Here is a 13,414-nt window from a genome sequence, read left to right on the forward strand (position 1 = left end):
CATACTCGAGCAGGATTCGAACCTACGACCTCCTGATCACCGGACAGGCGTCATCTCCACTAGACCACCGAGCTTTCGCCCGACAGCAAGTGTTGGTTCTAATCCTTATAGCATGCAGCGGGTACTGCTTTGTTATTCAAATTCATGAAATTCTTCCGTCGAGATGTTTTCATTGCAACTGATTGACAAATTGCCCCACATCGACGTAAATAAGCACTGAATTGATCAGTGTTTTAGTAGTAGCCATGATAAAAAATCATGGGCGTACATACTCGAGCAGGATTCGAACCCGCTGCATGCTATAAGGATTAGAACCAACACTTAAGGATTAGAACCAACACTTGCTGTCGGGCGAAAGCTCGGTGGTCTAGTGGAGATGACGCCTGTCCGGTGATCAGGAGGTCGTAGGTTCGAATCCTGCTCGAGTATGTACGCCCATGATTTTTTATCATGGCTACTACTAAAACACTGATCAATTCAGTGCTTATTTACGTTGATGTGGGGCAATTTGTCAATCAGTTGCAATGAAAACATCTCGACGGAAGAATTTCATGAATTTGAATAACAAAGCAGTACCCGCTGCATGCTATAAGGATTAGAACCAACACTTGCTGTCGGGCGAAAGCTCGGTGGTCTAGTGGAGATGACGCCTGTCCGGTGATCAGGAGGTCGTAGGTTCGAATCCTGCTCGAGTATGTACGCCCATGATATTTTATCATGGCTACTACTAAAACACTGATCAATTCAGTGCTTATTTACGTCGATGTGGGGCAATTTGTCAATCAGTTGCAATGAAAACATCTCGACGGAAGAATTTCATGAATTTGAATAACAAAGCAGTACCCGCTGCATGCTATAAGGATTAGAACCAACATTTGCTGTCGGGCGAAAGCTCGGTGGTCTAGTGGAGATGACGCCTGTCCGGTGATCAGGAGGTCGTAGGTTCGAATCCTGCTCGAGTATGTACGCCCATGATTTTTTATCATGGCTACTACTAAAACACTGATCAATTCAGTGCTTATTTACGTCGATGTGGGGCAATTTGTCAATCAGTTGCAATGAAAACATCTCGACGGAAGAATTTCATGAATTTGAATAACAAAGCAGTACCCGCTGCATGCTATAAGGATTAGAACCAACACTTGCTGTCGGGCGAAAGCTCGGTGGTCTAGTGGAGATGACGCCTGTCCGGTGATCAGGAGGTCGTAGGTTCGAATCCTGCTCGAGTATGTACGCCCATGATTTTTTATCATGGCTACTACTAAAACACTGATCAATTCAGTGCTTATTTACGTCGATGTGGGGCAATTTGTCAATCAGTTGCAATGAAAACATCTCGACGGAAGAATTTCATGAATTTGAATAACAAAGCAGTACCCGCTGCATGCTATAAGGATTAGAACCAACACTTGCTGTCGGGCGAAAGCTCGGTGGTCTAGTGGAGATGACGCCTGTCCGGTGATCAGGAGGTCGTAGGTTCGAATCCTGCTCGAGTATGTACGCCCATGATTTTTTATCATGGCTACTACTAAAACACTGATCAATTCAGTGCTTATTTACGTCGATGTGGGGCAATTTGTCAATCAGTTGCAATGAAAACATCTCGACGGAAGAATTTCATGAATTTGAATAACAAAGCAGTACCCGCTGCATGCTATAAGGATTAGAACCAACACTTGCTGTCGGGCGAAAGCTCGGTGGTCTAGTGGAGATGACGCCTGTCCGGTGATCAGGAGGTCGTAGGTTCGAATCCTGCTCGAGTATGTACGCCCATGATTTTTTATCATGGCTACTACTAAAACACTGATCAATTCAGTGCTTATTTACGTCGATGTGGGGCAATTTGTCAATCAGTTGCAATGAAAACATCTCGACGGAAGAATTTCATAAATTTGAATAACAAAGCAGTACCCGCTGCATGCTATAAGGATTAGAACCAACACTTGCTGTCGGGCGAAAGCTCGGTGGTCTAGTGGAGATGACGCCTGTCCGGTGATCAGGAGGTCGTAAGGTTCGAATCCTGCTCGAGTATGTACGCCCATGATTTTTTATCATGGCTACTACTAAAACACTGATCAATTCAGTGCTTATTTACGTCGATGTGGGGCAATTTGTCAATCAGTTGCAATGAAAACATCTCGACGGAAGAATTTCATGAATTTGAATAACAAAGCAGTACCCGCTGCATGCTATAAGGATTAGAACCAACACTTGCTGTCGGGCGAAAGCTCGGTGGTCTAGTGGAGATGACGCCTGTCCGGTGATCAGGAGGTCGTAGGTTCGAATCCTGCTCGAGTATGTACGCCCATGATTTTTTATCATGGCTACTACTAAAACACTGATCAATTCAGTGCTTATTTACGTCGATGTGGGGCAATTTGTCAATCAGTTGCAATGAAAACATCTCGACGGAAGAATTTCATGAATTTGAAGAATGAGTTTATTGAACAACTCAAATTTTCGGTGGCCTCCACCTTCTTCAGGAGTCTCGACGGGGAATGTCAATACCAAAACATAAATTGAACATGAAGAGCGCGCACTCATATACACAGAATTGGTTGCTATGAGAGTGCGTACCCTTTACAATGATGTTGCCATGTAGACGCAATGTAGTCAAGGTACCCCACGCATAAGGAGGAGGACATTGACACGTTAATTACGTAACAATGGTGTTCGATTACTTTGTATTATCACATGTTAAGATATCGACATATGTACTCATCAACGTACCATAAGTTACCAAATTAGGTTAAAGAGCGCTCCAACAATTAAATTGTTTCATGACTTAAAATACAAAAATCATCGGTAGGAAGAAGTCGGTATAATAATTCCTGTTAAGAAACAGATGAAGTCATCACTTACAAAAGCCACAGTTCGGTATCTCGCTGAAAGCTAAACAGATTTGAACATGCAAGTGTGAAATTGATTGACTCATATAACTGAGTGATGGGATGACAGTGTGAATCCATCTACAGAAAATAATACAAAATAAGAGTAAATTGACTATTAAGATGGAGACATGAAATCATAACATTCGCTATAATTCGTCATAATCTCAGACAGAATAACCAACTAATTTCTCTATCACAACACCAGTGGTAGTGAAACAGTTATCAATTAGAAAGATATTTTGAAAAAAAATATCTTATAATCCTCATCATGACTTATTCCTCTCTTTAACGGAAGAATGAGTAATCGTTTAGAATGGATAAATCCCTGTTCAACCCTTCACCTTGAAGTATTTTTTTTTTTTTTGTATTTTAAGTCATGAAACAATTTAATTGTTGGAGCGCTCTTTAACCTAATTTGGTAACTTATGGTACGTTGATGAGTACATGTGTCGATATCTTAACATGTGATAATACAAAGTAATCGAACACCATTGTTACGTAATTAACATGTCAATGTCCTCCTCCTTATGCGTGGGGTACCTTGACTACATTGCGTCTACATGGCAACATCATTGTCAAGGGTACGCACTCTCATAGCAACCAATTCTCTGTATATGAGTGCGCGCTCTTCATGTTCAATTTATGTTTTGGTATTGACATTCCCCGTCGAGACTCCTGAAGAAGGTGGAGGCCACCGAAAATTTGAGTTGTTCAATAAACTCATTCCTATTGGCGAAATAATGTATTACTAGTTTATTTCTTGATTCTTCGCTATATTGGAGCCAATACGTGAATTCGCAACATGTTTGGACATATATATATAGATAGAGAGAGAGAGAGAGAGAGAGAGCACACGTATACCCTTGTGTGTATGTCTGCTTCAGAAACGGATTTTAATCTAACATCACATCGCATCCTGGTCGCTGATGAAGAGTGCGACGACTAACCTGTTTGTTTCTAAATCATGCGCTTTCCTCGTCAGGATAAAGCGTTTTCAGTCTAATGCCATTTTATGTTTTTATCATATATATATATATATATATATATATATATGAGATTAAAACCTAAAATGGCATTAAAACGCTATATCCTGGCGAGGAAATTAAGCGCATGTTTTAGAACAAGACACCAAACAGGTTAGTCTTCGCATTCTTCATCAGCGACCAGGATGCGATGTGATGTTACATTAAAAATCCGTTTCTGAAGCAGAACATACACACAAGGGTATACGTCTGCTCCTGGTCGGACGGATTTCAAAACTAACCTGCTTGTGATGGAATGCGTCTAGAATGGTAGTTGCTGCCACAGTGCATGGTAACCGCGCAGTGTGAATGTGCGCGTTTGGCGTAGCAACGACGCATCCATGGACTGGCATGGTTCCCTCCACGAAGAGCCAAAGATGAAAGGATGAAATCAGTGTTTAAAAAACATGACAAATATGAATCCCTGATAGCTTTTCAATGGACTTATATTGCCAACGTCATGCTCCGATTTACTATCACGAAGATAAACGGTTCAGAGACCCACCTCATCTTGTCTTTCACTGACGCAAACTCACACCTCCGGCCCCCATAGAGACATCCCAGCATGTAGTTGTGCCTTGTCCGTCTTCAGTCTAATGCCATTTTATGTTTTTATCATATATACAAAAATTATATATATATATATATATATATATATATATATATATATATATACATATGCATATATATATATATATACTGCGTGTCCAAAAAAAAAAAAAAAAAAAAAAGAAGCGGAACGGTGGATTTTCAGTACCTTGCGTTCTAAAAGTTATATATTTTTTGACATCATTTGAAGAAGCATTATCCGCAAACGACAATGATATCAAAGTCATTAAATTTGGTTCAGTACTTTTTAAATGTAATGATTATGGTACCATTGTCTTCTACGGAAGATACTCTTTCTAATGATGCCAAAAAATATATCACTTTTAGAACGCAAGGTACTGAAAAGCCACGTTTCTGTTTTTTTTAGGGACACCCAGTATATATGAGTATCTGAATATAAGAACGACCCAAGTCCATGGAAGGCCATTTCGAGTAAACTTAAAAAAAAAATCATATCTTTTTTATTTGTCCAATAATATTCAATTTAACTGTGATAGGAAGGCAACATTGTATATACACATTAGAACATATATTATCATGACAATCAACGTTTATATCAAGTGTGGAGAGGCCATTTTGTGTGATGGACTCGGGTCGTTCTTTGATTCATATGGACTTGGGTCGTTCTTTGAATCATATATACAGGATGAGGATAGGCTGCTGTATGAGATGAGAGAAGCGATGAGAGAGGGCGCTTGTAAATATGAATGTAAAAATGACCCAAGTCCTGGACTTGAGTCATTCTTACATTCATATAAGATTTCACTCATTCTTTTCAGGCACTTCCGGGGGTAATTAGGATTTATTATTTATACACAAGATGAGTCCATGCATAATCTAGAATTTCCCATGTCAAACTGAATTTGACCAAAAAATTGGCAATGGGTCGTTGTTATATTCAGGTCTTTAATTATACAAGTATACTTTATGGCATATAAGGCCAAGACATATAAATTCCTTATGTACATTCTTAGATTTCTTTTCTACGGTTTCGATTTTCCTTACTTATTGTTTCTCAAATTAATTCCAGTTATACTGCATTGCTCGTCATTTTTCCCAATTTCTTCTACTTAGATACCAGCTGATATCCCCCAACAGTTGAAAGAAGTGACAGTTCGAATCTTTACTAGCGTGACTGGTTTTGAGATCATAGAGGCTCGGGATTACGTGGAAAAAAAGCTTGTCTGAAATCATGTCATGAAGCCAATGATGTACCCATCCGTATTGGACGCTTCGCCATTTATAATTAATCGCCTTTCCTGTTTATTCTAGTGTTCGTCTTTTAACTGTCTCAGAAGTACAAGTCTACCGGGAGTAACATCCATTATACGTGGTACTTTCACTTGTAAGTCAGGTCTCCATTCAGGGTTGAACCTGATTTTCTTTTTTAATTCATTTATTGGTATTAACAATTGTGTCTTTGAACACGTACCGACCAAAAAGAAACAGACGAAATATCGGATTATGTAGTTATAATGATAATATCTTAAAAGAAAAAATATATATTAATGACAGGAAAGATTATAATACAAATAAAACCCTTAGCCTTAACTCTTTATGTTCAACGTTCGCACGTCCGATCGATACATCGCCGAATGCCGCAGTAAAACGACATTTTTCTCACACTCCGTTCGTCTCACATATAGCTTGCATTTTACGTGGTGATTTTACTATCAAGCCGTGTTTTTGTTACTGTTTTGTGTTCAAAAGTTATTATTTTACAGTCATGCAGCTACTTGTCATTTCAAAGAAATACAATCATCGATTTGTTTTACAATTTTAATCAAAGCAAAGCTTGGAATTTTCTCTTACAACTTCACTCACTACCAGAAATGTAAATAGAAGTTGCATAGATTTGAAAACGCAATGTTTTCTTAAAGCGTGACTACGTTGGTGTACCAGAATATGGCACACGGGGGGATTTCCATCATGGCTCATTAAAAAAAAAGAAAAAAGATAATAATTAAACTGCCCTAACTCAACACGTTAAATACTGAAAAATTCAACGCAACTGAGTACTCTGGTAACAATCCATTTATGTGGGAAAAGAAGAGAAATCGCAGTCACAACAACAATAATAATAATTAAACAATAACAATAATAATCATCAGACATCTCTCCCATCGTTTTCATGTAAATTTAAACAAAAGGTATTAGACTAAAATTAATGACCCATCGATTGGGCCAGCGACAGCATTGAAATTCCAACCCAATTACAGTCATCTATTCATTTCGAATCATTTTTTTTTTTAATCAAGAAGGGCAAATTTCAATATTGGCGATCGTATACAAAAGTCTGTACCAACACTTTAAAGAACAATCAATGGCCAAGAATCTTAGAGAAAGATGAATGCAACCTCTTGTTCAATTCTTGGTCGACATTCGAGGAAATATACTTAATACTACTGAGTCGATCGCATCTGCATCTGTTTCTATATTGGCATGTCAGTTTCCAACACGATATGTTATGTGCAAATGACATTTTGTGGAATTTCACTTATATTTCCTTGACAGTTTTATCGTTAATAAATGCATAAAGGGCAGTTTGTTTGTTTGTTTGTTTGTTTGTTTTATTCTGAAACCAGTCACGTCTCATTATTCTTCAATCATGTGGGAAAAGAAAGGAAAGGCTAAAAAGACAATCACGTGCTTTGAAGAAAACATCTTTCGTCGACAATCCTCATTCTACATACTTATTTCTTTAAAGTGTCATATATAATACACGCAGGCAGGCATGATCGCAAACGCGCACACACTTAGGACCTACAAAGTACACAATATATAAAAGAGGACGCGTTACACGTATAATGAAAATAGAGGAAAGAAAATACGGAAAGCATTAAAAGAACACACATATTGTCAATATTTCTGGACGGTTTTATTCATTTACATATTATTCTACAGCCAGGCCGTAATAAAATCACAGTATCACTTTTTTATATAATGAAGAGAATATGGCAATTCATGTACTCATTTTTTTTTTTCAATCTGTCACTTTGATTTCATGTGGGTAACAAAACTATACACGATATTTATAGTAAATTATATTAGTTCTGCTAGTTCTAGTTCTAGTATTCTATTTGTATATTCAGATGCCTACCTCTGAGCAAGGCATTTTAATCTCATTGTCTAGTCAGTCAGAAGATACTTTAAGCAGCCTGTCGAAGCTTTTTGCTTTCTTTTGAACTCATTTCTGCTGTCCGTAGCTATTAGGTAATCATTCAATCGTTTCAATCAAATTCAAGTCAACATTATTCTATAATGAAATTCAACTCTACAAGGGTTTATTCTAGTCAAATCCAGTTATATCCCCGTTAATCATTAATCGTCAATACAATTCCATGATGACAATCACAACTGAAATATGAAAATCGTGTATTATATTCTTTTGTTTTTAATTTTATTTCATCTGCAATTATTGAAAGCCGGATGTTTTGTGAAGATACAGTTCACGTTGTCGTGGATGTATACTGCGATAACATTAATATGTATGCTTGACGGTGTGTGTGTGTGTATGTGTGTGGGTCTGTCTGTCTTTCTGTGGGAGTCAACGACATAATTTTATCACACTTGTTCCGAACCGAAGAACGAAACATTTACAATGGCCTTACATGTGCTATTAACACATCAACTAGGCCCTATTACAATAGCCCCTAATGATTATGTCATTACACACATCAATCTGCTTCAAAGTCATAATGTCTGGTTACTGTTTTTGCACTGTTAACTTATAAGTTGGAAGACCAAGAGCAGTTGTATATATATATATATATATATATATATATATATATATATGCGTGTAATATAAACTATACAGACACTAAAGTCAATATCGTAGCACGTGAAGACATCATCAGTAATTCGTAATCATGCTGTATCATTTCAAATAATTGATAATCAAAATTGATAATAAATAAAATTTCAATCAACGCACACTCGGAGGCTTGAAGAAGTGACAGTTTTATTTGGGAACTGCGATTGGACTTCCTACTGAATAGCGCGGTGCTAAAACCGAACATCATTTCCTATAGCACTTTAATTTTCACGAAAATTTAAGGAATATTTGACCTATTCTGGGATATCAAAGAGTCACAACAGGTGTACTTGGATGGGAATGTCCGTACATATATAATTATATATATATATATATGTGTGTGTAAATGTATAACTCAGCTTGTTTAGAGCCGTTTTAAGTGATAATGTATTTTGCTATTCAAATTTATGAAGTTCTTCCGACGTGATGTTCTAATTGCAACTGATTGACAAATTGCCCTACATCGACAGGAGGTCGTGGGTTCGAATCCTGCTCGAGTATGTACGCCCATGATTTTTTTATCATGGCTACTACTAAAACACTGATCAATTCAGTGCTTATTTACGTCGATGTAGGGCAATTTGTCAATCAGTTGCAATGTATTTTGCATTCTTCATAAAATAATGTTATTATTAATTAGCATGGAAAATGAAGATCCGCCCACATTGTTATTGGTTTGAAGTAAGGTAAGTACATGATAAGCTATGAAACCTATCAGGCCTAGCATATATGACACTTCTGGAGTCGTGGGTGTGCATGCAGTAGATCTAAATGATTGAACAGAGTCCTCTATTGTTTTTTCTCATCAAGTAAGTGAAACGTACCGTTGGTGGAGGTTCTGTTTTCAGTTTCGTATGTCGGTCTGTCTTTTTGTCTTGTCCGGTCGTCTGTCTGTCTGTTTGTTTACAAAACTAAAATCCTCCAAAGTGGTAGAGTTGAAATTTAACAGTTTGCTTTTTCCTCTTTTTAAAACTCAATAACCCAATTATGGACATGCAAGTTCAAAATCGATGATTATAAAACATGAAAAGATTAAAAATCATACTTATACAACAAGGTAACATCGATTGTTCATGTTGAGTTTTAAAATAGAAATCTGTTTGGGTTATGAGGTCAAAGGTCATAAGGGTTAGAATGAACACTGAAAATAAGTTTTATCTCCTCATAACTAAAACAAAAAAATATTGAATTTTCACCAAACTTGACAGGTTATATAGGCGTCATAAAAGACTTAAGCTAAGCGGAATATCCAAATGATCCAAGAACGGAAGATTGGATGTGTTCTTAGTAAAGTATAGTGACGTAAGAAAGAAACAATGTAATTGAAGCTAATAAGGTCAAAGGTTATAGCGTCATAAAGGACATAAAATGAACTAAATCTCCAAATTAAATAAAAACCTGTAATCGGATTCTCGCCACATGTGGGTAAATAAGGAATTAAGAAAGAAACAATGTTATTTAGAGGTTGTGAGGACAAAGCTCAAAAGCTATGGCGTCAAATAGGATATAGAATAACTCCCTGTACCACTATGGTTGTGTTGAATACATTGCCTACGAAGTCTACACTGCGTTTAAGAATGACCATTTCAACAACGCAGTATACTGGTATGTGGAGGTATCCACTGTGTTACATTTCGGATTACGTTGAAATATCATAAGAAAGCAAATACAATTACTTGGATGGTGAAGAAAATTGATAGGGATGATCTTTGTAGACTAATATTCACTGGCGTATTTCCAGCACCGTAATGCACATTAAAGGAAAAGTGATTAGTGTGATCATTAAAGTATCAACAAAACTGGAATCGATAGAACTATGATAAATCCTTACAAAATAAATGTGAGCATACAAACACAAAAACTTGAAATACCATTCAAAGGTCATAAATGTATGCCCGCACGTATACACTTATTGCATGGGCTGTTTCAATATTTTGAAATGGTTGTGGCAAAGTAATGTTATCTAAAAAATAAGAACAATTTGTACTGTTAATTAGTAAAGGGATTTAAAGTAAAAAAAAAAAGAGGCGTGCACGCCCAACTTTACACAAGTACACCTGCCCACAATAGAAAGCACACACAAGACACCAACACACTCACACAAATAGAGGCATCTTAAACTGCATTCGAGCACATGTCATCTATCATAAGTCTCCCTGATCGGAATAGAATCTGTCAGCTCTTCGCCAGTATTCTTCCTCGTCAAGGTGTCCTCGCGTTATGGATCGCTCATACGAATTTGTCATAGCAGCATGATTTTATAACACGTATTGATTACATATGGAAGAAACGACCGGGGATGAAACCACTACAGAAAAGTGGAAAAATTCAATCGGAAATGCAAATGCTGTTGAGAAAAATAATACCATTAGTGAAGACGAATAATAAAAAGCTTATACAAGAAAAGACAAAGTAATATATATGCATATCTTTGTATAATTTTGTTTTTCAAACCTCGTCTGTATGGAAGGTTACCTGAGCCATTAATAACATTTAATAAACGGTGTATTTATTGCGGAAACGTTGAGGTTTGAAATAGCCAAACACTATAGTTAAACTTTGGAAAAGGTTAGTGGCCCTTCATGCTCTCGGGAACGATGAATCTGTATGGTACGCCGACGAGGACCTAGCACCATCGACTCGGACCAACATGTCAATAATAATTTGAGTATATTCCACAATAAAAAGCACATATACTTTCAAAGGACCATCCAAGGGTTGCCGAGTAGCAGGAACGGATGTTTAAAAAAGTGTCAGGTAAGATGGCAAGAATGTAGTAACACAAGTTCATCGCTTTCCATTGTTTGCTCGAGAGTAATTAGCGATCAGTCAAAATAAGGTGTTTGAAGTTCTTCTCGTAGTATTTGCGAGCCCGAGTTAAGTCAGCTCCAGTCACGCTAGTATAGATTCGCACTGTCATGTCTTCCAACTCGTGAGGAACGTCAGCAGGTATCTGAACACACAGAAAAGAGAAAATAGATATAAGAATGATACAGTTTTTCTGAGGGTACATAAGGAACGACGAATTAACCATAAACAATTATGGAACGTTTTCATGTGTGACCGTGCATCACAAGTACAATAAAAGTTGCACATCCTGATTATAATAAATATGTGAGGACAACAAATAGGTTGAATAGGTCAACCTGGTCAATTTTATTCTTTTTATATTTCCGAAAACAAAATTTCTTCTTCTACATAATATGAGAGTTAGGAATAAAAAATGAAATTTTTGAAGGTTTTTTTTTTATAACACTTAAAAGAATCAAGGAATGTCACTTTGGCAACTGTTTTATTTGTCAGAAAATGTGTTGAGTATTTAGATTTTATTGAATAGACTATTCATTTTTATTTTAGCATTGTAAAATGGCCTTAAGCTTTCGCCAATGACCTTCGACCCTATTACCCTAAAATTTGCAAGGGAATCACTGCTAGGCTGTTTTTGCATAAATGAAGAGTTCACTTTCAAAAGGTTAACCTTTAGCCAGGCCTAGCATTCTTTAGATGAGATAGAGTATAGGATTAGGGCCTACAGTCAATAGGGTCTAGGCCCACTCTTACATGGGCATAGAGTAGGAACGATGTGATCTGTATCGCATGGAGATCTCTCTACCACTGAACTCTGTCTCTAACTATAGATAGTCTAGGGTAACGTTAAGCCTAAATGTGACCGTGCACCTCAAAACGAACATAAAGTCGCACACACTGATTTTGCGTGAGGACTGAAAATAATTGAAATGGGTCAACCTAGCCGAACTTGACTTTTTCATATTTTCTGAAAGAGCGGGTCTTCTTTTACATTATGCTAAAATTTGGCATCATAAAACGGGCATTAAAGTGTGTTTTTTTAGCAGTTTATCTCGAACATTTTTTGGTAGAATAGTGTGATTAGGTGTGTCTTTAGGATCCCTTTTTCATTTCTGAAAAAAAAAATTGTCCACACTCTTCACTTTCAACTCTAATAACTTTTGAAAGGATAGTGCTACTAATTTGAAAGTTGCCATTATTGACAGAATGTGTTAGTGAGGCATGCTCAATTTCATTTCAATCTGATAATCTCTTCATTCTTGTTACTCTGGTGGTTTACTTCCTGTTTTTTGTCCCATTCATCGCACAGCCAGCACGGTTTGGTAAAGATTAAGCGCTTGAATAGACACTGTACTTCAGAGCCTCTTTTCTCAGTTCACACTTTTCCTGCGTTTGTGCTTTCTTTCCAATATTTAGAGAGGTTAGGAGAGTCCGTTTGATTTGAGTTATACATCATTTTAAAGCTGAAAGTCTGTTCTTTCAGAATACGATCTTAACTAAACATTCATGTCTGGCGACTTTTTGTTTGTTTTGAGGTGCAGGGTCACAAATAGACAACGGTCTAGACGGCCTACAATGTAGTACATCTCTACAAATAGAATTTCCTAATAGAGATTTTTTGACTCAATATCTGGGGCAGTTCTGGCTGATAAGCACATGGTTAACCACGAAAAGAGATACGTAGTTCTGCCTGATGAAACACCTGCTTATCAGGCGATAAAGTTTTTGTTGTTCAGGAGTTTGAACAACAGTCTCGATAACAGTAGAAAGTTCACTTTCGTCATGAACACATTCGTCTTTGAGAACGTCAGCTGTAGTCAACTGTGTGTGTGTGGGGGGGGGGGGGAGGTTTATTGCCAGTCATTGAGTGACTGTCAGCGGGCGTTTAACAGCTGCTTCGTTGACTTTGGCTAGTTCACCCCTAATGACATAAATCTACACTGTAATTGCGCCTCACCTATATAGAGTATACGATTGGCGGAGCACCAGCACTCCCACATCTACTCTTCATACTGGTGGTTTTCGGGTTTTACATCCTGTTTTGGTTGTTTTTGTTTTGTATTGTATTGTTGTTTTTGTTTGTCTGTTTTTCTGTCTCGATCCCAGCACAGAGCAGAGTTTGTTGCGAGATTTTGCACTTGAATAGGTCCTAACATTCGGAACCTCTTTGTCTCAGTTATCTCAATCCCAAAGATTCTTCTTTTTAGATAGGTAACGAAAATCTGCTTCCACTGAGTTATTCCAGCTTAGATACTGGTCTTTTAGAATAT

General features: G+C 37.3%; 1 protein-coding gene across 1 annotated transcript in view; it reads right to left on the minus strand.

Moving 5' to 3' along the window:
• Nucleotides 1-11,154: 11,154 nt before the first annotated feature.
• LOC140245756 (deoxynucleoside triphosphate triphosphohydrolase SAMHD1-like) overlaps nt 11,155-13,414 on the minus strand; it is a 56,353-nt gene continuing 54,093 nt past the window's right edge. The window contains exon 12 of the mRNA XM_072325280.1: nt 11,155-11,289. Within this exon, the coding sequence (XP_072181381.1) occupies nt 11,155-11,289 (135 nt within the window). The remainder of the gene's footprint in view (nt 11,290-13,414) is intronic.

This window comes from Diadema setosum, unplaced genomic scaffold (assembly GCF_964275005.1).
Source record: "Diadema setosum unplaced genomic scaffold, eeDiaSeto1 scaffold_29, whole genome shotgun sequence".
Taxonomy (NCBI): Eukaryota; Metazoa; Echinodermata; class Echinoidea; order Diadematoida; family Diadematidae; genus Diadema; species Diadema setosum.